At 56.5% G+C, this 27,329-nt stretch overlaps 1 protein-coding gene across 1 annotated transcript in view; it reads right to left on the reverse strand.

Annotated features, from left to right (window-relative positions):
- CNGB1 (cyclic nucleotide gated channel subunit beta 1) overlaps positions 1-27,329 on the reverse strand; it is a 71,918-nt gene that overhangs the window by 34,056 nt on the left and 10,533 nt on the right. Inside the window, exons 4-18 of the mRNA XM_088027401.1 lie at positions 26,200-26,257; positions 25,840-25,912; positions 24,974-25,094; positions 24,842-24,884; positions 24,607-24,643; positions 22,712-22,787; positions 22,387-22,426; positions 21,838-21,997; positions 20,938-21,013; positions 19,413-19,449; positions 13,733-13,895; positions 12,867-12,947; positions 7,102-7,189; positions 6,450-6,486; positions 1,241-1,400 (exon numbers count right to left, since the gene is read on the reverse strand). Of these exons, the coding sequence (XP_087883527.1) occupies positions 1,241-1,400; positions 6,450-6,486; positions 7,102-7,189; positions 12,867-12,947; positions 13,733-13,895; positions 19,413-19,449; positions 20,938-21,013; positions 21,838-21,997; positions 22,387-22,426; positions 22,712-22,787; positions 24,607-24,643; positions 24,842-24,884; positions 24,974-25,094; positions 25,840-25,912; positions 26,200-26,257 (1,250 nt within the window). The remainder of the gene's footprint in view (positions 1-1,240; positions 1,401-6,449; positions 6,487-7,101; positions 7,190-12,866; positions 12,948-13,732; positions 13,896-19,412; positions 19,450-20,937; positions 21,014-21,837; positions 21,998-22,386; positions 22,427-22,711; positions 22,788-24,606; positions 24,644-24,841; positions 24,885-24,973; positions 25,095-25,839; positions 25,913-26,199; positions 26,258-27,329) is intronic.

Below are 27,329 nucleotides of genomic sequence, written 5' to 3' on the forward strand. Positions count from 1 at the left end.
CTGAGTGAATGAGTGAGTGAGTGAGTGAGTGAGTGAATTAATGATAAGGACAAGAGGAGCCTTGCCCATAAACAGAAGGCAGAGGGCGTGGATTCTATCCCCAAGGGAGCCTACTCCCCCTCTCTGTGCCCAGATATCCACCCCCAACCCAGCCTGTATAAAGAGAACAGAGAGAGGTAGACCAGACGTCTGCAACAATATTGGCTCTGTTTTTTTCTGCTGTGTTCCGCATAGCTCGATGAATGAAACAAGAGGATTGATGGGACAGTGAGCTATGTTGCAAGGCTAGATGAGATTATGACTCTTTTCTTCACATTAAAATCAGAGAGCCTTCAGTTGGCCACATCTAGCTATCTCTGTTACAACAGGCTTTTTACCTTGGCTGAGAAAGTCCTCAGGGACACATGGATGAGAGCAAAGATTAATCAAGAAAAAGGAACTATCTCCTAATCCAACCACCGCAGGAGAAGCACTGGCAGCTCCCCTGCAGCTTAAATGCAGTCATTCACAAAGCAGTGTACCGCACTTCACAGTTTGCCTACAGCTGTATGCAAGACCTCTCTGTTACCTGGCTCAGGTTGTTCAAAACCAACTCTAATCATGTAACAAATTTATATCAAAAAGCATAAAAATGTGCACAGCCTTGACCAGGATTCCCACTTTTCAGAAAGGAGCCCAAGGGCAGAGAGAAGCCCAAAGAGATGTCCATAGCTCCATTATGGACAGTGCCCAACAAGAAAGTATTTGTTAAGTTCATTCTGGCACATGGAGCTGGAGGAATGTCAGATCTGGTCTCAAATGAAATGTGGTCCAAATCACCCATCCAGTTAAAAGCACACAAAAGCATGGGCCCATAGACAAGGTACAGAAGAGAAGGCAGTAAAATGAAATCACTACCTAGTGCAGTGGGACAAGGGATGCTTATTTTTCTAGTGTTTTTTGGTATCTCCATTCCATTATTTTAATAATAAAACAAGGGGGTGAAAATTAGCCTTGTCACATTTATTACCCCCCTCCTATAGTTGAGGGTACTTGGGAGAGGACTTCCTTGGAGAACTCTTTAGAGAGTCCTAAACCAGAGTTGAGGACTAGGAAGTGGGACCATAGTCCCAGTTCTGACACCAGGTCACCGAGTGACCTTGAGCCGGCTGCTTTCCCACCCTGGCCTCAGTCTCCCTTTCTAGCAAATGGACAGATGGCATGGTGCTGTGAAAAGCCCAAGAGAAGCATAAAAGGTGACCTTTCAGTCCCTGCGGCAGATCCCGGGACCGAGAGGGTGTCGGATTTGGCAGGAGAAGGTGGTGGCGGCTCAGGTGAGGGTGGATTCTCCACGATGAGGGGGTGGCTGTCCGCATCAGCATCTTCCACCTGCACTTCCGGATGCTCTTTTGTAGCAGGCACTTGGAGAGAGGAAGGAGAGGACAGTCAGAGAGAGAGAGAGAGAGAGAGAGAGGCCAGGTCCCAAGGGCCTTGCTCCGTTCTTGATAAAGCCACAGAAAGCATGTCTGGAGGGGTCTCTGGCAGCCCCACCTCCCAATGGGACCCACGGGAGAGCTCCATGCAGGGGGTGCAAGAATGCAGAGCCCGGGGGCCTCCGAGGGCCTTGGCTGCCCCAGACCCCAGCCCAGGGGCTGCAAAAGAAGCCATAACACCATTGAGGCCACAGAAGTTCCTGAGCATAGCCTGGAGTCCAGCTCTCCCAAGCTCTGGTCTTCTCGGGCCTAGTGAAGCCTCAAGGACTTGGGGTTTGGCGGGAGTGGGGGCGGGAGCGCGGCAGCACCCAGAGAGGGCCGGGGGAGGCTGGGAGAGCCCAAGTCTGAGGGCCTGGCCTAGCACAGCCTCAGCTGCTTCCCCTCGCTGGGCCTCAGTCTCCCCATCCCAAGGCAGGGGTGACAAAGGCACACAGCCTCACACTCTTGAAGGGCCTCAAATGGAGACATTGGGCAGTTTCTTGCAACCAAGGATAACAGCCTGTCCTTGGAGTGTGTGTCACCCCTGTTTGGGAATCTGTTTGGGTGTCTCCTTATTTCCAGACCCGCTGGGAGGCCCTCAAATCCATCAACCCAACGCCTCTCCTGACCTCTGAGAAGCCTGGTGCCGGGTCCCACGTCCCAAGGACCAGGTCCTCCCCGGCCAGTCTGGGGTGGCCCTGCCTCGGGCTTCATCACCCACCCCCGGGGCGGTGGGACAGGCCTGCCTGAGGCGACGCTCAGAGGATGCCGAGGGGCCAAGACAGGGCTCCCTCTCCCGGCCACACTGGGGTGGGACCACTCGCTAGCAGCCGGGCCCAACGCACCCAAAATGAGGAGAGGGAGCATTCTGAAGCCCTTGGAGATGCGACTTTCTTTTTAAATGGCCATCATGGGGAAAAAGCCAGCACTTCGCAGAATGTGGCAGAGGGAACCTAAGCGAGACCTTTGACCATTTGTTTTACCAAGCCTTAAGCCCGCAGAGGAAGAGCATGAACAGGAATGGAGAAATTTCTAAACATTTAAGGAACAAGTGTTGCCAGACTAACAAGAGAGATACCCCCAGGCTGTGGAAAGCAGGAGAGAGCGTGAGGCACCGGGGCCCTCACCCTGCTTCTCTGGGCAGGGTGAGCTCAGCGCCCCAGACTGCCCCCAGTGTGGCCCCCGGAGCCTCCGTGAGGCTGTGTCAGGGAGCCTGCGAGGGGGCAGGTGCTCCCCCACCCTGCCTCACCCTGAGCAAGACTCTGCAACCTCCATCGCCCCCAGGAAAGAAGGAAAACCCCTAAGCCTGGTGTTTCATTTTTATAGAATGAGAATAATATTATGAAAAATCAAAGAACACAGCATGACTACATTGGTTGAGAGAAGAGTCATATTTACGTAGAGCACGTCCTATGTGCCTGCCTGCCATTTGTTTCACCAAACTCTCAGTGCTTTATATAGATTAATTCTTCCCCCCTTCCCGGCCCTTCTAGAAGGCCACTGTTATCACTGTCCCCATTTTGTGGATAAACTGAAGCACAGAAAGACGAAGGAACCGGCCCACAGAGCCAGGATTTGGACCCAGGCAGCCCAGCTCTAGCACTTAGCCTCTTCCTTCGTCCTGAGGTTGGTGACCAGCTCGCAAAGAGGCCTCCATTTAAACAAAACCTCACTCGGGGCCAAGCAGCATCACTGAAATGGGGATGGTGTTCTTCTTACATGCTGCCCTGCCTTATCCGCAGCATCTCACATCACCGCCGGTCATACCACCATGGCTGGAGCAGCCCACTGTCCCAACATGGCCATGGGACTATTTCCCCAAGTGAGCATCACGGTCCCCATTATGGCCTGTGTGTGTGTGTGGGGGGGGGCTCCTGGGGACCTCGGCACAGACAAGGCAAAGGAAATGTGGGACGAGAACATTCCTCCCGTTTCAATTCTCTCTAGATCCTGAATGCACAGAGACGAAGTCACAGCCTGGTGCTCCCCGGGCCCTAATGCGTCTCAGACACAGCCTGATTCCCCTTTGGGGCTAAGACGGCAGGTCTCCGCTGGGAGCCTTCAGGAGGTCATCACCGTTCGCCGAAACAATCAGCACGACTTTGTTTTTAGTTCATTTGCAGTTGTTTCTATTTATGCCTTCTATTTATGGCAAGCGATGCTGCTTTCCCACTGGAATAGTATGGTAAAGCTTCCTGATTGAATAAACTTAATTAAATGTAAAAAATGAATCCACTGAAAGAAAAACGGCAAGCCAATAAAGGTAGAATTGGTATAGAATACAGCAAAACTTGAGAAGGGATCCATGGGGGGTGGCGACTGGGGGATGCTTGGGAGTGAGTAGATGCAGGGCTTGCCCAGAAGACCGGGCCTGGGGGTGTCAACCCTTGTGGTGGGGTCGATCACCCCCACTCTGTGCCTATTGCAAGCTGGGAAGAGAGGACGGCGGTGGATCTATTCTCATGACATGTTCAGTTCTGCCTGTCTACTGACCTCACAGGCAACCTTGCACACTATCCCCCCAAAACAAGCAAATGAAAAGGGAAAGCGAGTGGGTCTGGCTTGAGTTAAGGCAGAAAGGGATAGGGGCTAGTCCAGAGGCACTCCACTGTCCCCGAGCACTTGGTCATCAGGAAGCAAGCAGCAGGAACCCGAAGACTGTCACAGGGACCTTGTCACAACTAAATGGATCCAGACAGGCTCTCCTTCTTCACTGGCCCCTAAGGCTATCTCTCCTCCTGGTCTGCCTGCAGACACCTGGGGGCCTCTCCTTTCCTGAAATGGGATTTGCTGGGCAGATATCAACAATCCTCCCAAAGTCCAGCTCCCAGAAAATCCTCAAGGTCTAGGATTCTGTCTGAAATGGGTCCCCACATTCCTCTCTGCCCCATTCCCCTCAATTTATTCTCTTCCCCCACCCGAGTCTCTTGGCCTAGAGATCTTAGTAATTTGTTTAAGCGAGGGTGTGACTGACTAGCTGTAAAAAAAAAAAAATGATGATCTGCAGAATGCAATGTTTTACCCAAAGAAATTAATTGCTAATTGTGGGATTTTAGGCACAGAGATAAGCGGACTAATACCCCTTAAGCCAGCACAAAGCAAGATGAAGGCATTGACCAACAGAGGAAGGGGGTTGGTTTTCCAGGAGTTCAACTGGTAATCCCACACCTTGACCATGGCACCCATGCGAGGAACAGCCCAAGCCATGCAGAAGCCCACACCACAGGCGCGAGCATGCTGGGTGCACAAGATCACACTACCTAGACGACGGACGGAACTTCTGGTCTCCTTGGCGAAGCTGGAGTTGGACAAGGCCGTCCTCCGAGAGGTGAGGACAGGGATGCGGGTGATTGAGGGGCGGTAGCTGGGCACATTGGGGAGGTGCTCCGCCAGGGCTGGGGGAGCAAGCCCTGGGGCCACCTGGCCAGGTGGCTGGTCCTGGACCAGGCGATTCAGCTCCACATCCTGGCCTGGTTGAGCCATGCTGCTGGGGCCAGTGGGGGTCAGGCAGATGTGGGAGCCTGGGGACTGCAACCAGGAACAGAGGGTTGGGGGAGGCAGGGGAGGTGGGCTCCTCCCCACTACCACCAACTCAGACCAGCCCGGGGCCCGCCTGCCCTTGCAGCAGCTGCATCCAAAGCCCAAACATCATTCGTGTCCCTGGGGTCAACATCGAAAGCATCATCAGGTCATGTTGGCTGGTCTACGTGGTAGCTCTGAGGGACAGCCCCGGGTCCCCCAACTTCTTGTGCTTTCTCTGTTAACCAGCCACTGGTAGCATTTCCCACCTCAGACAGAAAAAGTTAGAATCAGGGGCGCCTGGGTGGCTCAGTCGGTTAAGCGTCTGCCTTTGGCTCAGGTCATGGTCCCGGGGTCCTGGGATCGAGCCCTGCATCGGGCTCCCTGCTCGGCGGGGAAGCCTGCCTCTCCCTCTGCCTGCCGTTCCCCGTGCTTGTGCGCTCTCTCTCTCTCTCTGACAAATAAATAAATAAAAATCTTTAAAAAAAAGGTGCTTCTCAAAGACCAGGTGGGGAGCAAGGTTGGGACACCTGGAGTCGGGACACCTGCATCCAGTCCCGTGTCAGTCGCCGGCTGGCTGGGACATGAGCACCATGGTCCCCATTATGGCGTCCTGCCTCAGGGCCACGCGGTGTTGGGTACCTTTGACACATTGTCCCCTCCTACTCTGCCCCATGCCCTGTGTGGCAGGTACGACTCTTGCCCTGTCTTTCTGGATTTGGGAGTCACAATTAAGAGAGGTCACACACCCGGCTCCAGGTCCCACAGGAAGGAGGAGGGAGGAACCAAGAATGAAATGCAGGTCTGCGCCCTTGACCGCTCAGCCACATCCTGCCCACTTGGAGCCTCAGGTTTCTCATCTATAAAACGGTCTGTCTGCCTCAGAGGGTGGCTTGAGGAACATGGAGGCCCAAAAGGTCAGGGCTCCATGTCTGTCTGTCTCAGGCTCCCCAGCCTGGCTGTGCTCGGCTCCCTAGCCTCTGCCACGCCAGCCCTGGAGCTCTCGGGTTTGCGGGTGGAGGTGGTAAATAATAGCAAAGTGCGTGTGCTGGGTACAGCCTGGGGGTCTGGGCAGTAAGGAAAAGCTCATTGAGACACGTGGGGTCTAGGACGGGCCCTTAGCAAGCTCGGGTTCCAGTTTTCATTCAGAGATGCTACATTTCAGCCAAACCGTCTCCAGATGGTAGTCCAGAGAAGAGCGGCAGGAGGGGCTGACCGGGAGTGGGGTTTCCACAGGCCTAATGGAGTCCCAGGAGCCTCCCGTAATTCCCCTGGGGCCCTGAAATACATCACCAAGCTCTGATCATGTGGCCCCAAGACGCAGAGGATGGGTTTCACCTGAGGATGAGACAGGTGTAGGGGAGTGGGGACGGTAGGGATGGAGGGAGAGGGGCTGAGTGCCCTTGTCCCCAGGCTGCCCCCAGCCCGAAAGTATCCTCAACGCTCTGACCCCGCCCCCCCCCCCCACCACACACCTACCTTCGGGGCTGGCAGTCACGGCCTCCTCCTGCAGCTCCTACAGACAGGAAGGGGGAAACAGAAGGTGGACCATCAGGGCTCCTCCTCGCCCCAGGCCAGCCCAGACCCTGCTGGGAGATCTGTCTTCAAGAGTCCTCTCGGGCCCCGAGTCTACTCCTTGCCCTGCCTGACTGGTCAGGCCCTGCCCCCCAACCTGCTGGGGCCTCCAGGGAGGCGGCCCCCACCGTGTAGAGGGAGGACACCCAGGAGCCCAGCGCCGGGACTTGATACAGATAAAGGGGGGGGGGTGTGTTCTCACGTAACTCTCCCCGCCTGGGCGCCGCACTCACAGTGCATAACTGTGTGGGACGCCCTGGGGAGGGGTTTTCAGCCGCATTTTCCAAAGGTGGCCACAGAGGCCCAGAGTGGGGAGGTGACTCGTCCAGGGCCACACAGCCACGTGAAGGCTGGCCTGCAGGACAAGCTGCTCCCCCCGCAATGGACGTGTCACCCCAGGCCCTCGCTGAGCCCACCTGACCCCGGGTATAAGCCAGGTCCTGCAGCACCCACCACCCTGCTCCCCTCTGTCCAGGGGGCATCTCACCAGCTGAAAATCCCCCTGTAAACAAAGTAGACAAAGCCTACCCAGGCCTCAGAGGTAATCTGCTCATACCTGGTCCGAGGCCCTCTGGGGCTGGGTCCTGTCTACTCCGCTCGAGTCCTTGCCAGCCTGTTCCACCAGACAGCTATCCAGCAGGACACTGTGACCCCAAGGGGGAGGAGGAAAAGGCCAGTGTCAAGGGTGTTAGACATTTCCCGAGCCCCGCCGGCCGAGAGCCAGCCCATGTGTTGGGAGCTGGTGCACAAAGGTGGCCAAGAATAAGGTCCTCACCCTCAGGAGGTTCCCTGCACGGGGCAGGCAGACCACGATTGTGTCTAGGAAGAAGGCCTGCCCATCATCAGGGACGGTGAGTTGACCATGAGGCATAGGTGAGGAACGGTGTCCAGGACAAGGGAACAGCATGTACAAAGGCAAGTGTGGTGGATGGTTCGAGGAACCGTCCTCTGGGGGGTGGGACCAAAGAGCACTGGATAGCGTTCAAAATGTACTCCCAGCATTTGCCCTCTGCAAGCCTCCAGGCGACATTGGTGACACAGTCAGGGCAGGGAGTATGAAAAAAGTGAGGCCCAGAGAGGTGATCTGACCTGGCTAAAGTCACACAGCAGATTGTCTGCCACCACACAGATCTCAAATGCAGGCCCTAGTTCTTTCCAGGCCACGAGACCAGAGCCACACTTTGGCTGCTGAAGATTTCAGGGGTCCCTGGCCCAGGCTGCAGACATACACGGGTGACAGGGACCAGGGGTGCAGAGAGGAGTATAGCCAATTAAAGAACGTGTACCCATCTGAGTCGGCAACCCCACTTGGCTTGGAAAAATCTGATTTTCAAGAGGAGCCTGAACTACATGTTTTAAAGGTAGAATCTCCAATCTTCAGATGCTGATAATTAATCCAAGTTAATAGACTCATAGCAATATGTAGATAATCAAAAGAGCCTGTCTGTAGGTTAAATTGGGCCCTTCGATGCCCGTGTGGCAGCCTCTGGGTTAAAATGGTGACTCAGAACCAGGGGCCGATGGGACTTACGTAGTTAGAATTGGATCCTGGGTCCTAGCGGCCCACACCGCCCCACAGACCTCTGTCAGCGAGGCTCACGGCAGTGTCTACCACCCAGAAAACCCGGATTCACCATCTCCTACCCAGAGGGCCAAGCTTCAGCGCTCCCAAGGTGGGTGAGGAGGTGGGGGACAGAATTGCAGCCCTGGTCAGTTTGGAGCCAGCGGCCTGGGAGCGGGACTCAGTCGGTGATCACATGGTCACAGCAGGCCCCATCCTCACCTAAACCACCCTGCGAGCCTGGGGCTGCGGCCGGTCCCGTTCCATCTCAGCAGTGGAAGGCATAGATGGCCCAGCCACAGTCACATGGCTGGTGTGAGGCAAGCCTGGATAAAATACGAGTGTCTCTGACCCCAAGGCCATGTCCGCAATACTTGGCTGCCTGTCTCCAAGCGGCCCCATGTGACACGGGGGAGTGAGACAAGTGTCTTGAGGACCCGAGCACCCAACCCTCTTCATTTCCCTTCATCATCACATAGCTATTTCCATCGTAAGGGGCCTCAGATGTCAGGGTCACAGTCCCCACCCTGCCCAGGAAGAAACAGATTTTCATAAAGAGATTCAAGTCACAAAAGCAAGGGCACATGATGACTTTCCGGGGGCCTGTGTGCTTTAGCCTTTGTAGGCCCCTTTGTCCTTAAAAATAAAAATTAGATTTTGTGACTGCATTTATAGAAGATTCAATATTACATATATTCTCTTCCATCGAAAAGTTCCCTTTGGGGTCTGACGTTAAAAGAAATTAAAATGTGCTTGAATGCCCTTCCCGGTTCTCAAAGCACAAAGGCCCAGGGCATGAACATCTGCAGCCCCATGCGGGGCTGCCTAGGGCCTTGCTCATTCCAGAATCAGGCCATGACATCTCTGGATGGCCCTGAGCACGTCACTGGGAAGCCCTCAGGCTGCCTCTGTTTGCCCATCTGTCAAATGGGTAGGACTTGCTCAGCCTGTCCAGCCGGACTTACTTGAGGGAGGTCAGAAGGGCCGGTGAGAATCTCATGAAAAAGTCAAAAAAGGCTTCCCATGTCTGGTGTCATTCCTGATCCTCCACCTCTCGACACTGAGAAGCAGTTCTCCTTGTGTGGGGCACCAAGGGTTTGCTTTCCTCCCAGCTCCGCGTGTGCCAGCAGCGCAGCCCTGGACGTTCAGGGGACCGTGTCTGAGCCCCAGTTCTCTCGTCTGTGAGACGGGATGAATAACCGGTGCCCAGAGGCTGGCATGGATACCGAGTGCTATGCAAATGGCCACTGTTGTCAAGATTGCTCTCGTCATTATTATTACTAATAGTAGAGGGGGAAGCATCCTGCCAGGTTATGAATCACCCACGTGGATTGGGGAACATCTTGCACAAACATCTCCAGCTATCAAGACACCTAGTGAGCCCTACCATGGCCCTGTCAGCAACCCCAGGGGCTGCTTTGGGAGCTGTGTACCCAACGTCATGTTGCCCCTGGTCGGCAATGTGCCCAAGGCCCCCTCTTGCCCAGCCCAGAAGTCGCAGGCCAGCCACTTCTAGAAACCTCCCCAATCCCAGGGATTTCCAAGCGGAGGATCAGACAGATGGGCTGAGGTGGGCATCCCGGAGGACCTCCCTAGCTGGTTATCCGAGTTAAAGGTGCAGGGAGTAGCCAAGAGTTGGCCATCGCGCTCTTTGTCCCCCAGGTCACCTGGCAGGCTACACCCCTAAGCTAAAGTCCTCAGCACACTCCTCACCAGGCACGCCAACCCTGCAAGAAAGAAGGGGAGCCCTTAGGAAGAAGCAGCCACCTACTTGGGTCTCGCTGTCTTTGCCGACAAGAATGCCCATGATGCAGGAGGTCAGCTGGGGGCGATGACATTCATCCCAAGCCCCGGGTCGGGTGCGCACAGGGAGACAATTGGGAGAGCCCCAGCCCAGCCCCAAGCCTGCCAGGCCAGCTCTGGAGCCAGTGTGGCTCGGGTCGCCGATGAGCCACTGATCCTTCCTGCTTCTAATCAGATTGAGGGGATGTGCAGGGAACTCTGCAGAAATGTCCCCAGGGAGGCCAGGTGGGGACCAAAAGGCTGCGGTTGCTAGGAAAAGCCGAGCTGTTGCCGGCAGAGACCAGGTCGCTAGGCGACCGTCTGCCTGTTACCAGGGCCCGCGCGCGTCATCAGTAACCCCTGTGCCTCTGCAAAGCCGGCCAAGAGCCTCCCCCGCCCAGCCAGTGACAGCCCAGTCCACCTGCCCGCGCCCAACGCCCTCTGGCCCCAGCCCGGGCATCTCTCACTCTCTCACCCAGTGCCCTCGTCCCGACCTAGGGCCCCAGGCCCAGAAGTTCCCTGAGTTTGAAACTCTGGATAAACATTTATGTGAATATGTGCGTGTCTGCAGCATTTGTGGGTAACTATATACATGTGCTTGTGTGCACGAGCATGCGTGTAGGGCGTGCAAGTGTGTTATCAGTGTGCCTGTGTGTGCACATGTGTGAATACATGGGTGCGTGTGGGTGTGTGCGTGTGCATGTGTGCATGCTGCGTGTGGGTGTACCTGTGTGCACACCTGCACATGACCCAGCATGTGTGTCAGTATCTGGGTGTGGGTGTGTACGTATAGTGCAGATATGTGTGTGTACCAGGCAGAGAACACGTGTGTAGTTGATGCGTGTGCATGTGTGTGAGCACACTAACTCGCTGGCCTCCGAGGTGGAAAGCAGACGGCTGATGGGGCTACACTAACGGGGCTGGGCCACACCTAAGTTTTCACCCAGGAGAAGGGGTGTCACCTGTCAGCGAGAGCAGCCTGGCTCTGGGAGACCCATACGGCAGAATTCAGACTGCGTTACAGAAACCATAAGGCAACACGCTTATTTTTGGTGCAAGAAATATTTTCATAAGTCAGAGGTGTATAAGGATGGGATGGACAGCCCTCAAGAGGTTGTGAGCTCCCCGTCACTGGAGGCAAGCAAGTAACTGTGTGGCCTCCTGCTAAGGATGAAAAAAATTGTATGTGAACTAGGGAAAGATGGACTAAAAGCAGAAGCCACTGAGCAGGCCTTCGGCCCGGAAGTCCGGTGTTGGTCTCATGGTGTAACAATATCCTGCCTGGGACTGGAAGTGACCCTCAGTGGGGATGAGACCATCGACGACCTTTGATGGGGTGCCCACTGCAGGCCAGGCCCTAATATGCCCCCTACACAGCTGGCCCTGCCACCACTCTGCAGGGGCTGTGAGTGTCCCCGTTCCTTGGACGTGGAGGCAGAAGCTCTGTGTGGTATGCACCTGCCCAGGTCACTCCGCCAGGCGGAGTGGAGCCCGTGTCTCAGGCCAGGGAGGAAGGGTGCAGGCCAGGGGACACCACAGAGGGCCCAGTGACAGGGACAGGAAATAAAGCAAGGGACAGATTAAATCAGTCTGGCCTGCCCCCTGATAACAGCCTCCTTGAGGTCTCCCTGCCTTAGTCTCCCCACAGTGCAGCTGCCAGATCACACCACTCACCTGCTCATGAACCTTCAGTGGCTCCCCATTGCTCCTGGGAGAGCAAGTCCAAGGCCTTCACAATCTGGCCCCCTGCCTCTGAAGCACCGTCTCCCCCCGTGTCCACCAGCTGCATTGTCACTGTCCCCGGACATGTGGGCTGCTTTTGAGGCTCTCTTCGAAACCCCCAGGCTCTACGCTGTTCTCGTCTCCCACTCCCCTCATTGGCACGTCTTCCTCAGGCCTTTCTGGTTCCTCAAAACTCCCTGGTTCTGATCTGGCCTTTGGGCCTCTCCTCTCTCCATGCTGGCTCCCCCAGGGTCTCCTCCAGCCCCCTGGTTTCTGGTTCTGCCTATGCGACCAGACTCCTGCCTTTACATCTCCAACCTCTTACCCCCAGCTCCACACTCAGGTCCAGCTGCCTGCTCTCCATCTCCCCGTGGGTCCCCCTCTCTGTCTGTCCTTCTGTCCATCCCACATTGCCTAAAATCTTCTCCCTCTTAGCGGTCTTTTGTAATACTATTGAAATGTTTGACATAGAACATGGTGTAAATTTTAGATGTGCAACACATCGATTTGATGCATTTATAGATTATAATATGATTGCCACCATGGTGACAACACCTCTACCATGTCACATAATTATCATTTCTTTTTAGTGGTCGGAATAATTAAGATCTAGTCTCTCAGCAATTTGATGATTATAACTTTTAGTGGTTTCTGATCGCCATTCTTTAACCATTACCTTAACTGACTTCTCTGTGCGTTCCTGTGAAATCCTTATGGATTGGGGTGGAGAATCAACCATTCATGAGCAGGACAGAAGCCAGGGTGGCCTTCATGGTGTCAAAAGCCCCCATGGGACCGCTGTGGGGGGGGTGGAGGGGGACACAGCCCTATGTCCTGGCTCTGTTCATGGTAGGGCTCTGAACCCACTGCAGGGGCCCCTTCACTCCTCCAGCCATGCGTTCAGCTGACATTTACTTGGCGCCTGGGATCTAGGGACATGGGAGTGAGCGCTCAGACAAAACCCCCCACCCCCAAGGAGGCTGCGTTCTAGTGTGCGTGCGTGCGTGCGCGTGCGCGTGCGTGCGTGCGCATGCACGTGCGTGTGGGAGGCTGTGAAGTGGTGGGCCATATAAGTCCCAGGTCATTTTGAGCACAGGGGGGACCCCCAGCCTCCCCAGCCTCTTTGGTCAGTGCCCAGCAACACACATCACAGAACAAAGGAAGGAGTACCCCCCGCCCAGAAGCCCGCTGCCCCTCACTGTAACCCCCACCCCAGGTCATCCTTGAGGGGAAGATGGAGAACACAAGCGCCTTACTTTGGCTCCTCCTCTTCTTCCTCCTCCTTCTCTCCATCCTCCTCCTCAGCTTCTCTCTCCTCTTGAATCCGGGGCAGTTCCCTGAGTTGAGGTCAGAAGCAGGAGGTGAGCCCACCTGCAGCTCCACCCCAAGTCCAGCTGCTGCCCCATTTTCAGGAAGATGTTCCGCAGCCCCTGACACCAGAGCTGAACGTCTCAACCAAGACTTGACCCGGGGAACCCCACCTGAGCAGCCTTGGGCTCCCTCTGGCAGCAAGGTCTCTTCACGGAATGGGGGGCCCGGCCCAGCCCCCACTGTCCTAGGGGCAACCCTGGGTCAGCCCCTGAGCCCCTCTGGGCCTCAGTTTCCCCACCTTTACAACGTAGGCCATGGGCCTGAGGACCTGAGACCTCCCAGCCCGAGAGGCCATCGCCAAGGTCACTAGCGGGAACAAAGATCGTGATGTCCCTATGGAGGGCAAGTGGGCAACCATTACCACTGCCACACGTTCCCGTGACCCATGACCCTGTAGCCCCCCTTCTGGAAATTTCTCCTGCACACCTACTCACGTGGCTGTGTAAGGACATCCGTGCCAGAGTGTTTGTTGCAAAATTGTTTATGATAACACAATTTCAGAATCATAAATGTCCACCCATAGTGGGCAGATTAGATCAATTCTGGCACATTCATGCAATGGAAGATCTCTCTATGCACTGAAGGTGGAAAGAGCTCAAGGTATACTGTTGAATGAATAGAACGAGGTGCAGCTAGGAGGAGTGGAGGCGGGTTTGAATCCTGTTCTATTCCCTTTGGTACCTTTGGGATTCTCTACTGTGTGCCTGTTATCTTCCCAATCATTTGTTCCGGGGCTTTCTCTGGCTCCCACCTGGGCATCTTCTCCACAGCCTCATTCTCCTCTTCATACGCTGGAGCCTCCTCTGGGCCCTGCGGGCTGGTGCCACCATCCTGATGCTCGTCCTCCTCCCAGTGAGGGTCAACCTCTTCTAGGACGAGATCAGGCTCCTCTTGGCCTCCGGGGAGGATGCAGACTGCAGGGGACACAGGGAGCGGGGGAGAGTGGGCTTGGGCCTCTGAGTCCGAGGGACCACATGGGGGGCCTTGGCCATCAATTGCCATGATATGAAAGATCCAGGTTCGGGGTCCGCCTTGGCACGCGCAGGTGCACGGTGGCCTGGACTGTACCAGGGGATGCAGAGAGAGCCTGCCCCCGGCCTGTTCTCTAGATGCCGCCCACTGGTGACAGCATACTACATGCTCCTAACCTCAGCTCCCGCTTCCAGGAGTCTTTCCCTCCTGGGCCTAGAGGCTCCAGCTTCCAAGGGGATTGACTTTCTGGTAGAGGTGGTCCGACCTTCAGATACAAATTGATCATTTGCACTATTTCTCCATGTACCCAGGTCCCTGACAATGCAAACAGTGTGGGGCTGTGAGCTCGCCAGAAGTGGGCATAGGGGAGTCTCATCAGGAACCTAAGCCCCCCAACAAGCAAGAGAAAGGGGGGAAGTGGGGAGATTTGCCTGGATCCCAGACATTCCCAAAAAGCTCCAGGTCTTGGCTGGCCCTTCAACCAAGCATGAAATTATGAACAGCGACTTTAAATGGGAGTTGGTCTCACACTTTATCCTGTGACCGGGAATTATTGCTCATGGTGTAGAAATAATAATAATAATAATAATAATACAATGGCAGCTATATTTATTGAGCACTTACTATGTGCCTGGCCCTGTACTTAGTGACATACATGGATTAACTCAATGAGTCCTCACACCAACCTTTTGAGGTGGGAATAATTGCTACTCCCCATTTTACTTTCCCTCTTTTATGTTATTCCCCATTTTACAGATGAGAAAACTGAGACCCAGGTTAACACCTTCCTTTACAGGGTGCTTCCCCTGTGCCCGGCTCAGGGTTGTCTGCTTTCCGAGAGCTGCATCTTCCTGCTCCTACCTCTAGCTCCCAAGTACAGACATTATCCTGCCTCACATAGGAAGGGCCAGCCTGCCCTCCAGGAAAGTCCCCCCACCCCCCGGCCACACATCCTGAACTAGCTAGCCTTTTCCACGCTGGTCTTGGCTCCTCCAGGCCTACAAACACCCCTGGGGTCTGACCAGGGAGGGTCTTCCAAGCGTGGTCCTGAATCCAGTGGTGAGGTACACCATACTCATCATTCTAGAACATTGTCCAGTCATGGTGCAGCATCTCTGCCTTGAGCAGCCGTCTGGGGTGCAAGTCCCCACCTGACATAGCAGGGAACATCCAGGGTGCAGGACAACCTCTGGCCCGTGAGCCCATTAGCTTTCACAGCAACCCTGCATGGGGAGAACAGTACTCTCGCCATTTGATAAACCACAGGGCCAGCTCAGAGAGGCTGAGTGACTTGTCCAAGGCCACACAGGATATCGGAGGCATTGCCAAGTCTCCTGACTCCCGATTCCCTGGTGTGCTATTGCAGGTGATAAACATGTCCCCGTGAGTGCCTCCCTGGCATGGGGGTCTCTCCATAATGGGCACTGGATGAGCCCAGCATTTGGGTTCTGAAGAGTCAATGCCATCTTTGTTTACATCCTGGCTTTCTTTTTCAACCCTTTCTTTTTGGGTACTCTTTAGTGAGTAAGCATTTTACAAGATTTTCCTCCTTCCATGGCTGTGCCAGGCCTGTGAGCCGTGCCCTATACTGTCCCCATGTTACAGCCAAAGATTCTGTGGCTCCGGGAAGAGGATGATGGCCACGGCACTGGGCAGGAGGGGCGGGCACAGGGTTCTCTGCCATGCTGACCCAGGGGCGGGGTTCCGAGACCCCCTCTGTAGGCGTCCGATTGATTCATAGCTCTCCTGGCTTTTCCAGGGCCCCACCCTTGGGTCACAGATGGGGCCACCGAAGCACTGTGGGTGCTCAAGCTCCCATGGAAACCCCTGCTCCATTCTGGGCTGAAACTTTGCTCCTGAAGTCCCTCATTGGCACGCCACCTCCTGGCCAGCATCCTGTCTGCCAGCCTCGGATGTCCCTCAGGGCAACTGAATGGGGTTCTGACTCCAGCAGTGCAGGTCATCAGGTGCATCTGGGGAAGGAGCTCCTGTTTCCAGGATCAGCAAACAGGGAGGCTGGGGGCATGGATCTTAGGCCAAGGCCTGGGTTGCTGGCAAAGCCCAAGCTCTGGCTTATCCTCTCTGGCAGGCCTGGGTCCTAGATGCTTTGGATGTGGCCCAAAGATCAAGAACCTTTGCTTCGATTGCTTCCTCTGCCTCCAATGCTTGCTCAGCCTCAGAGGAGTCTCTGTGAAGTCCTTCCTCTGCTCAACCACCTTCAATGGCTCCCCATTGCCTACAATCTAGTGCCCTAAAATCAGGCCCCAGCTTTTCTGGTTTTACCTTCTGCGTCAAGAACTCAGGATTCATGGAAGCACCCACCACTCTCCTTCTCCCACCTCCAGGCGTTGGCTCACTTTATTCCCTCTCCCGCATTGCCCTCCCCTCACCACCAGTTTGGGACCTCAGGGGTCTCCAAGTCAAAGGTCCGTGTGGCCAGGGAGATGGTATATGTGGGTGAGGGGGAGCGTGCTCCCCGCCTTCAGGAGGCAGCTGCTGATCAGACTGTCCTCACGAGCACGGCGCGGGTCCGTCAGAGCTGGATAGTCCCCGTTTTTGAGAGAAACCAGACTTTTCCTCTGCAACGCCACCTCATTTTTAGATGTTGGCAACTAGTTCTAATATTGAAAATCATTCCGTGCCCCAAACATAGACATCTGTGAACCTGCTAGGGCCCAGGGCAACCGGCTCGGGATCCCTAGCAAACTCCTCCCTGCTCCCCCCACACCACAGGCCACATTAACACCCCCATCTTTCGAACCTGAGGACTCATATTAGCTTCACCCGAAGCAAGGACATCATGCAATCACACCTGTGATGTGCCAATTTATGCTTTTTAATGTCAGTGAGGGCATGTGTTGCTGTCCACTGGTGGACTCCAACTCTTTGAGGGACAGAACACAGCCAAGCCTAAGGGGATCCTCTTCTGGGAAAAAGCGTGTCCCGTGGGGGCACCGGCTGGGTGCCCGGCCCCATGCTGAGAGGCGACCTCTCAAAGAGAGTCCTCTGCGGGCTTTCCCACAGCCTTCTGGTGGGAAGTCCTCCTGCTGTCTAGCCTGAATCCCACCGGCTGCCCTTGGCCATCTTTCTCCTTGCTTCCGTGGAAAGGAGCCGGCCTTTGTCTCCGAGAGGCGGCTCTGGGACTGGCTCCCCTCGCCTTGCCTGAAAGCGTGGGGAGCGGCGGGGGGGGGGGGGGGTCACTGTTCAAGCAGGGTGCGGGGTCGACAGCCTCCTCTTCCCCTCCCCTGCAGGTCTTCAGGGCACCCTTCTTTCCTTCCATCCATCCATCCGTTTGTCCATCCGCGCTCTCCCAGGACCCCATTCTGTCTTGTTTCAGAGGCCACCCGCTGCCGCCACGCCTGAAACAAGACAGAAAGGTGGGCGGCTGGGTGGGCAGGCGGAGGGAATGAATGAGCAGGTACGTGAGTGCGGGAATGGGCAGGGAGGCTGGGGGCAGAGCCGGCAGCCGGGGAGGGCACTTGGCCCCCAGCCCCTTGGGCTCACCCCGCAGCGTGGGTTGAACAGTGTCCCCCCCCCAAAACATATATTCAGTTCTACTCCCTGTGACATGTGAAGGTGACCTCGTTTAGAAACAGGGTCTTTGCAGATGTCATTAGTTAAGGATCTCAAGATGAGCTCGGCCTGGATTTAGGGTGGGCCTTACCTCCCTGGTTGGGGTCTTTACAAGAGAAAGGAGAGGAGATTGGAGAGATAAGAAAAGGCGGGGACCGGAGGCCGGCCGGAAGCCTGTAGGACACGGAGCACTGCCACCAGAAGCCGGGAGAGAGGCCCCGCACAGTTTCTCCCCAGGGCAGCAGGAAGCAACCCAGCCAAGGCTTCGAGTTTGGGCGTCTGGGTCCCGAGCGCTGGGAGAGCACATTTCTGCTGTTTGCAGACGCCCGGTTGGCGGTCCTTTGCTCCGGCAGCCCTGGGGTACCAACACACCCGGTTCCTGGCCCTGGAGCCCCCACGCCCACCCACGCCCCACACGCTCCGTGCTCGCGGGGAGGCCCCGTCAACAGCTGGCTGAGCACCCGAACCCCTTCCAGGGGAGCAGAGAGGAGGAGAAGAGGGGGCCAGGGCTTCTGTCTTTAGAGCTCTCCGGGGCCCCTGCTCCAGGGAACGTTTTCTCCACAACGGCTACCAGGCCACATGGACACCCTTTGCCACCCCATGACAACTCGCTCTGTGACCTTGGGCACATCCCTGTGCCTCTGCCGGCCCCAACAGCCATATGGGGCTCACTGGTCTACGCAGGGTCTCCACGAGACCAAGCAAGCTCTGCGCTGAGGCCTGCCCCCCCACAACGTCTCAGTATCATACAAATCCCATCTCTTCCTGCAGCCCCGCGGCCAGACCCCAGCTCCGCGGTGGCCGGCCCGGCTGCACTCCAGGCTGCGGTGGCCATCCTCACCCGCAGGGCGCTCGGAAAGACCACCATCAGCCTAGTGGAGCTAGGGTGGACAGCCGGAGGACACCTAAGGCCCAGGATCTGAGGGCCCGTGTCCAGGGTGGAGTAGGGCCACTGCCCACAGGCCCTGAACTCTGCTCTGCTCACTTCTAGAACGTATCACAGGCCTGGCACATAGCAGGCCCTCTGTGACCTTTGTGAATGAATAAAAGCCCTGCATGCCACATGCTTTTCCTGAGGCCATGAAATGAAGGGAGGACAGATTTGGGACCCTGGCTTTCCCCGCCCGGCCTCCGTCCATCCCCTGATACTAGTGCGGGGCTGGGATAAAAGGCAGCACATAGCTCCCCATCCCACCCATAGATGAGGGGAACCCTCCTGGCTCAAGACAGCCAGAGTTGGGGCGCCTGGGTGGCTCAGTTGGCTAAGAGACTGCCTTCGGCTCAGGTCATGATCCTGGAGTCCTGGAATCGAGTCCCACGTCGGGCTCCCTGCTCAGCGGGGAGTCTGCTTCTGCCTCTGACCCTAACCCCTCTCAAATGCTCTCTCTCTCTCATTCTCAAATAAATAAATAAATAAATAAATCTTAAAAAAAAAAAAAAAAAAAGACAGCCAGAGTTTATGGGACCTAGTTCCCCCAGGGAAACCCCATGCCTCTCCCCTCCCCCCTCACCCAGGGACTCTGCTTAGCCCAACCCACTGGCCCAGGGAAGCAGTGGGGGGCTCTCTCTGGGTGCTCCCAGAGGAAGGGGGTCCATCCAACTTGGCCTCAGAACTGTTTTCTCTGCACAGAAAGTGGAAGGCAAGCCTGGTCCCCCGCCACGTCTCTCCTCAGCCCCTAGGAGGGGCCTCTAGCCACCATCTGGCGCTGGGCCAGGCTGACCTGAGGGGAAGTCTGCAGGGCATGGGCTCTCTCAGCTCCAGGTCAGGAGGCCCTGACTGAACCCCCCAAGCAAGTCCAGGCCTGGCCGGCAACCGGCCCACTGTGCGCTCAGACCCAGCCACCCTCCCCGAGATGCCCATGAGGACCCACGAAGTTGTCACTTACTCGTCTGCACGTCACACATTCCAGGGGAGTCAGGCTCCTGCATGAGGGGAAAGGGGGAAATGACGTGTCTCCTCTCCAGCCTCCCTGCCCCCACCACCCCTCCCAGCACACACAGAGGCAAGAGGGTTTCCCTCATCCCCTGCCAGGACACCCACAGAAGGTCCCGTTCCTCCCGGCTTCTCTCCGGCCTGTTTCTCCCCTCCTGCCTCAGAGCTTACCCCCTGCTCCAGGCTCTCCCCTCCCTGGATCACCACTGGGTTCCCCCCACCCAGCTCCTCTGCCTGGCCTGGGCCCCCTGCCTGAGATGCCTGCCTACCTACCACTCTCTTTGTGGGGAAAACCTCCTCCCAGCCCTCCTGGAGGGGGGGTGCCTCAAAGCTCTATCTGCAGGAGAGGCCTCTCCCCACCAGCACCACACCTTCCCCTGCCCCAGCCCTGTCGTCAGGAACCCCTCTGCTCTGTGAGGGCATCTTCATGGACACAGTGTTCCTGCCACCAGGCCCCTCTTTCCTCGTCTTGGAAAACTCCAAAGCTGCATTTCCTCTGCCACCCGCAGAGGCCACTTGGACACAGAGCCTGAGGGCTCAGCCTGCAGGGAAGAGGGCCCTGAGGCTTCTTGTCCACCTCCTGTTGCAGCCAGGACTGGGGCCCAGGCCTCCCGCCTCCCAGTTCCAGGTGCTGCTGTCAAGATACACAATTGTCTCCAAGGGAGAAGGGCCAGGTGCCAGGTCCTTTTTTCTTTTTTTTTTAATAAAGATTTTATTTATTTATTTATTTAGAGAGAGCATGAGCAGGGGGGAAGGAGAGGGAGAATCTGAAGCAGACTCCCTGCTGAGCTCGGAGCCCGAAGCAAAGCGGGGCTCAATCCCATGACGCTGAGATCATGACCCCAGCCGAAATCAAGAGTTGGCCGCTAAACCAAATGAGCCACCCAGGCGCCCCCAGGTGCCAGGTTATTGGAGAAGGAAAGAGGTGACAGAGGTCTTGCTCCCTCACCCACCCATGTTGGAGTTCTAGGTTCTCAGAAATGCACCCAGGGCCCTCTGCTTTCCTGCAAGCCCCACTTCTTTCCAGAACATTCCAGGCTTCTATTGTCTCTGGGCCTTTGCGTATGCTGATCCTTTGCCTGAAGGGCTCTTCCTATACCACCCCCCTTCACTTTTACCCACCCCCATCCTACTTCCCCATCAGGTCTCAGCTTGCAAGCCACCTCCATCAGAAAGCCTTCCTTCATGCTCCTGGGGAGCTCCTCCTCTGCACCCCACATCCTCTCTTCCCTCCATGGAAGCATCTCCCCCACTGACTGTGACTCCTGGTTAACAAGGCTGGGCCAGCGCCCCTCAGCCCTGTGGCCAAGGTGCCTCAGAGAGTGTGTGGAAGAAGTGCGGGCCGAGCAGATGGGCCGGCTACATGGGCTACGCTCCCGCGACAGGCTCCCTTCTTCCTTCTGTGCCCCGCCCCCAGACCACCCATCCTTGTCTGAGCTCCCAAGACCAATGCCCCACTCTCCCAGCCCAGCACAGACCTGCTCCCCAGCCTTCCCGTGGAGCACGGGCTGCGGCAAGGCCATCTCCAGCCTGTGCAGGAGCCAAGCCATCAACCTGCATGAGGGAGAGAGCAGGCCATGTCTGAGCGGCAGGGCTTGTGGGGAAACTGAGACCAGGGTCGGGTCCCTCCCACGGCAGACAGCAAGCCCACCGGAAGGCAGACCAGAACCCAGGTCTCCAGCCCCAAAGACCATTGCCCTCCTCCCTGGCCTCCCTAAGCCAACCTCTGGGGTACCGCTCTGACCCCAGCAGGTAGCTCAGCAGCCCCCCACCCCACGCTGGAGGTGCATGCGGGTCTCTCCCACAATGCCAGGCCAGGAGCATTTGGGGACATGTATCCTGATTTTTAAGGCATGCATCTTTCGGCTCAGCAACTCCAATTCCTCAGATTTACCCCCACAGATTTACTTGCACGTGAGCAAAATGGTGCCCGCACAAGGCCACCGAGCATAGCAAGAGGAGAAACAAACCTAAATGGCCAGCAAATGGCTAAGGAAAAGCTGGTGCAGCCACATCATGGGGTACTTGGCAGCTGCTGAAAGAATGAAGCAGGCCCATGTGTATAAAACCACCTCTAAGAGACACTTTTTGGTGAAAAAAGCAAGAGGCGGAGCAGTACAGAGATCTTGCTGTTGTCTGGTACATGTGTTTGGCTAAAGGAGAAATGGATTCCGCGGCTTGTGTGTGCATACAGAACATGTGGGGGGACAGTGGCTGACGGGGCTGCCCGGGGAAGGGCCCCTGGGAATCCGTTTAAATTTCCCCCGGGGGGCATATGTTTCATTTTAAAAAACTAGTTTGGTGAAGTGTTGGGTGTGGGGCTGAGGCAAAGTACTGATCCTGCTCCCCAGGAAAGGTGTAGCATTTGGGGGGCTCACCTGGCGGGGTCACCGGGGGGCAGCGGGGCGGAAGCCTGGGAGCTGGGCTGGGGTTCTGAGGTCAGCTCCTCCTCGGTTTCCAGGGGGCCAGCCATGGGGATGCAGGGGCTCTCCGGGGCCTGCAGCACACTCTCCGTTTCCAAGGTGGGTTCTGGGGGCTCTACGCAGTGGGGAGAGCAAGAGTCTAAAGAGGACAAGGCAGGGCTCCATGCGACCCCTCATGGGCACCGGGGGCCAGATTCGAGGCACCAACGCATGACTGAGTCGGGAGCCCCTTGGGTCCACTCCAGCCACCCCTCTCATCAGACAGACATGGAACCGAGACCCAGGAAGCTCAAGGCACTTATCGAAGACCTCACAACACCTTCCCACACTACTGGCTTCCCAACCTGGACTGGGGAGGGGTTCCAAGGCCCACCACAACAGCCCACTCCCAGTGAGCCTGGGTGACGGCTAAGGTCCTCCCCCAGGGTCCCTCAGGCCCCAGTTGCACCCCCAGCCCAGCCTGTGACCATGCCGGGCAGCCCTTCCCAGGTCCCCTCCCTGTACCTGGGCCCAAGGCAGCATCTGTAGGCTCATCTTTCTGGTCCTAGAGCAGAAACAGGGAGTGGGGTGACGGAACAAAGCAAGCCCTGTGCATTCCCTCCCCTGCCGGCTGTGCCCAGGGCAGCTGGGGCAGGTGACAGGGGGCTTCATCTGTCCCTACGAACCCCCTTGCTTTTTGCAGTCACTCCTCTCCATCAAGAACCCTCCAGGGAGGCGAATACCCCCTCTATGTGTCCCAGGGGGTGGGGATAGCCTGCTGGGTCCTTCCTGGGGCCCCAGAAAGCCTCCCAGGTGGTCATCTGCCTGCTTCCCCTTTCCCTTGACTTACCTTGGAGGTTTTGGGGGGCTGAGGCAGCACTTTCTCCAGATTCTGCTCAAGCCACCTGAGCAGCCAGGGCCCAGACCTGCAAAGGGGCCAGCGGTCAGTGGAACAGCCGAGTCACACTGACCTGAACGTCTGTTGGAGTCCCAGGTTTCGACCAGCCCTTGCTCACCTCTGCTCCCATTGTGCACAGTGGAGACCTTGTATTGGATACTCTGGAAGGGCCTCAGGTAAGGGGGGAATCTTCAGCCAGCCTCAAATTCTGACCCATGGCTGGACTAGGCCCAGAACTACAGGCCCAGCCCTGGCCACCTGGGCAGCAGGTGAGGAATAGGGGCTGCCTGGGAACCTGAATGCTGCATGGGGGGGGGTCCCCGTGTCTGGCCCAGACGGGTCTGGCTCCATGGGTCCGGGAGCGGGGCAGTCACACAGGGCCCGATACTTAGAAGGGCCCAGTTTGGGTTTCATGCTCTTATCACAGTCTTAAACTTAAATTTTTAAAAAAGATTTATTTATTTATTTGAGAGAGGGAAAGAGAGAGCATAAGCATGAGGCGCAGAGGCAGAAGGAGAGAGACTCTCAAGCAAACGCCCCTCTAAGTGTGGAGCCTGACACAAGGCTTGATCCCACGACCCTGAGATCATGACCCGAGCCAAAACCAAGAGTCAGACACTCAACTGACTGTGCCACCCAGGCACCCCAAACTCTTATTAATTTTTTTAAAGGAGTTTTGCCTTTTAATTTTGCACTGGGCCCCACAAATTACATAGCTGGTCCTGGGGCAAATGGGTCCCAAATCCATCTGGCCTCCAGGCAGCCCCTCCGTCTTCAGGGAAGCTCCATGTTCCCAGGGGAACCCATCCCCCCAGGTTTGGCCCAAAATATAGCTGGCAAATCTTCTGGGGGCCTTCATCCCTAAATTGCTTTACTGGTCTTGTGAGTCAGCAGAGTGGCCCTGGGAACCCCTCACCTGGGCAGCCTCCAGGAGACAAAAAGAAATAAACTGTGAGCTAGAACAATGAGTGAATGAATAGAGTACGTTCATTCATTCATCCCTTCTGTGCTGAGTTCCCTCCTTATGGCAGGCACTGTGCTGGGCACCGGGGTGCAACAGCGACGAGACAAAAACCCCTGCCCTCAAGAACCCAACAGTCTAACAAATGAATAAGGGAAGGGAGGAATGAATGGGGTGAATAAAGATGAATGCAGAGATTGCAAACTGGAGGCTTCGGGCTTATTTTGGGGGTCCACAGGGCTCAAAAAACTTTTCAATTAGTTGGCAACAGCTAAAAATCAAGGATTACATAAAAACCTAAATTTCTAGCTTCTCTTGGAAAACTGCAGGATTGGCCACCTTGGGCCTGAACTCCTCCGAGGCAGAGGCAGCGGGAGCTGGCAGGGACCCTCCTGGACAAGAACGTGGGCTCCCCTGTTTGCCATAGCCCTTACCCAGCTCGCTTCCCTCCCTGGCAAGACAGCTGCCCACCTTGGTCAAGTCTGAGAAGTCTGAAGCTATTGCCAACTGGGAGGCCAAGCTGGGTACCTCTATGTCCCCCACAGTGGTCCCGGGCCTGCCTCTGGGCTCCACATGACACCCACGTACACCAGCCCATCTATGAGAACTCATCCATGCCTCCTCCCCGTGGCCCCTCACGTGGGGATCTCCCAGAAATCAGCACAACAAACCATGGGACGCACAGGGCCCTTTGGCTCCATTTTATGGATGAGAGCAGGGAGGTCCAGAAGAGATGAGAGGCAAGTCCAATGTCACACACTGAGGTGGTAGTGAACCTGCTTCTGAACCCAAGACCCTCAGTTCTGGGCACATTGTTCCCCCCAACTCACACACTACACATGAGGCTCAGGGGTTCCCAAACCAGTGCTCAGGGATGGGGACTCACCCAGTGTCCTGGGCCCCAGGGGCCTCCCCGAGTCCGTCTGCAGGAGAGAGGAAGGTGGTCAGCAGCAAGAAGCCCGCCTGGACCCCCTCCTCCGGTCAGCCCCGCTCAAACCTAGCCTGGAATCTGGGGCCAGTCTGATGAGAGTCCCCCGCCTGTGGGCTCTCTGCAGGGGCAGGGCCCATCCCAAGCTCCCCCAGTGCCATCCCCGAAAAGCCGCCCTGCCTTCTGGCCTTACCTGAGCCCCCAGTGCTGCACTGCCCAGATGTCTGTGCTCCTGCCTGCCAGGACAGATGGTCACATGAGGACAGAGAGCCCAGACGCAATGGCCTCCCACCCCGCCCACCTCGGCTCCCGGCCCCGGAAGTACCTGAGCAGGGGCCTCCGAGCCAGCAGCAATGCTCTGCGCTGGCCCGCTGCTGGGGACGGGCTGTGGGATGACCTTCTCCATGCCCTTCTTGAGCCAGCTCAGCACCCACCCGCTGGAACTGCTGAGGGACAGAGATACAGACTCACCCGCAAGGTCCCCAGCCCCTCCCTGGTCCCAGGGGGCCCTCCCCAGTGTCCTAAAGAAATCGGTTTGAATCCCAAACATCTATGTCCCCAGTGTGAGACTTCAGATATGCCACTTTCCCCCTGAGTCTTGTGTCCAACTCTGGAAAATGGGGAACACCGACCCTTGGAGAGGCCAGGTATGTCCAGGGCCATCCTGAGCCCACCCCCATCAGATGCTGGGTATAAAGCAGCCAGGGAAGCATCCTGCTTCCCCCTGAGCCTGGCTCCAGGGGTCCCCTCTTATACAGGGGTTGAGGGTTTCCTATGGGGTGTTTCCTTGTGGCTGAGGCTGGGCAGCCTCAATGGGAGGGTCACAGACTCACTGCCTGAGGCTAGCCCCCCACAGGTAGGCTCTCTTGGATAAGTGCTAATGGTCTAAAATGAGCCAACTTTGAGATGTCATCAGTTAGGAAAATGGGAAGCTCTGGCCACACTGGATCTGCATTTCTCCCAAGCACTGAGAACACTCTGGCCCCTACTCACTGTTTCTCTTGGTCCCATTGTCCATTTGGCCCAGGAGATCCTCCCTTCAGCCAGTTCCCAGGATGTTCTGGGCATCTGGGCAGTTGTCTGTGAACGACTAGTGACCTGAGAGCAAGGCTAGTCCCCACCCCCAAGGGGCTCCCTAGTTTTGGGGGGAAGGGGGGCTGGCCCCCAGGAAAGGGGAGGGTGGTGTGGTACCTGTTCACTTCGGGAACCATGGCGACCTGGACCTGGAGGGATGTAGGCAGAGTAGGGACAGCCTCCCGGATTTCTGGAAAAGAGTCCCCCATACTTTAGATCTGGAGCCTCAGAGTTGCCCGTTTCTACCCTGCTAGGAAAGTCAAGGCAGAAGCAGGGGAAAGGGGAGGGCCCCAAGGGAGTCAGAAGGCCAGGGTTCCAGCTCAGCTCAACTAAAAACTCCCCAGGAGCCCAGCCCTCAACTTCTCTGAGCCTCGGTTTCTTGTCTGTGAAAGGGCCCGCCAAGCCTGTGGACAGGTCCTGAGGGGAACACGCTCCTCCCCGCTGCCCGGCCCGCCGACCTGGGCTTCCGGCACTCACCCTGAGGGTCTGCGTCGGCTGCAGCCAATTCCTCCCCCTCCAACGGCTCTTCAGCTGGCTGGAAGGTTCAAGCAGGACCACGTAAGCCCTCAGTGAGACCAGCCTGGTTCAGGCAGGGGCAGCGTCTGACCCACCCGTGACAGACCCCCTCACCCCACAGGCCCAAGCAGCTCTGTTCTCACAACCGTCCCTGTAAATCCCGGCAGCTCACTTTCGGCTTGGGACGCTTCCTTCCTCACGACCCCAGGGATCCCTCATCCAGGGCTGGGCCCTCACCGCACCCCCCCCCACCAAGGTAGCCCCTGGGCCTATCACACCCCCCAGGAAACTGCCCCGCTCCAGCGGGCTGAGAACAGGGAGGAAGACTGGAGCAAACTGAGGGGGAGAGGGAGGGAGAGGACCCCCGCCCCACCTAGGCCCCGCGCCAGAGCTCTCCCTCTCCGCTGGGCCAGACCTTCCATCCCCCTCCAGTAGCTGCGGGGCATTCAGCACACCTGCCGCTCCTACTGCTGCGTGCACACACGTGTGTGTACAGACGTGCATGCTCACCGTGACGTGTAAGTGTGTGAGCTCACGTAAATTTGCACACACGCACAGACACGGGCATACCTGTGCACACATATGTATACATGCAGTAACACGGAGATGGTGTGTACACACATAAACAGACACAAAACCAAGTGTATGCCCACACATGCGTGTGTACGTGCAAGACGCAAAAACCACGTGCGTGTACACTTGTATGTGCATGCACACCCCACCGCACGTGCGTGTGCACACGGGCACATGCGAACATATTCATATGCACATGTGCACACATGCAGACGTACACATGTGCAGATACCTGCAAGTATCAGACACAGACAAACGTGTGCATATGCACAGACATTTGCGTATATACAGATGCCTTTGTGTACACACACGCACATACACATGCTCAGTCACATAGACATATACACACGTACACACACTGACACACACGTATTCATAAGCAATCCTTTCATGTGTGCATCAACACACATGCACGTAGACAAACATACATGTGCGTGTATACCTGCACACGCAAAGTTCTGCGTCCGAACATGCATAGATGAGCAGACATGCACAGATGTACAAAGTATGTACATACA

This window comes from Eumetopias jubatus, unplaced genomic scaffold (genome assembly GCF_037043125.1).
Source record: "Eumetopias jubatus isolate StellerSeaLion01/CBP00866 unplaced genomic scaffold, mEumJub1_p1.0 scaffold_10, whole genome shotgun sequence".
Lineage (NCBI taxonomy): Eukaryota > Metazoa > Chordata > Mammalia > Carnivora > Otariidae > Eumetopias > Eumetopias jubatus.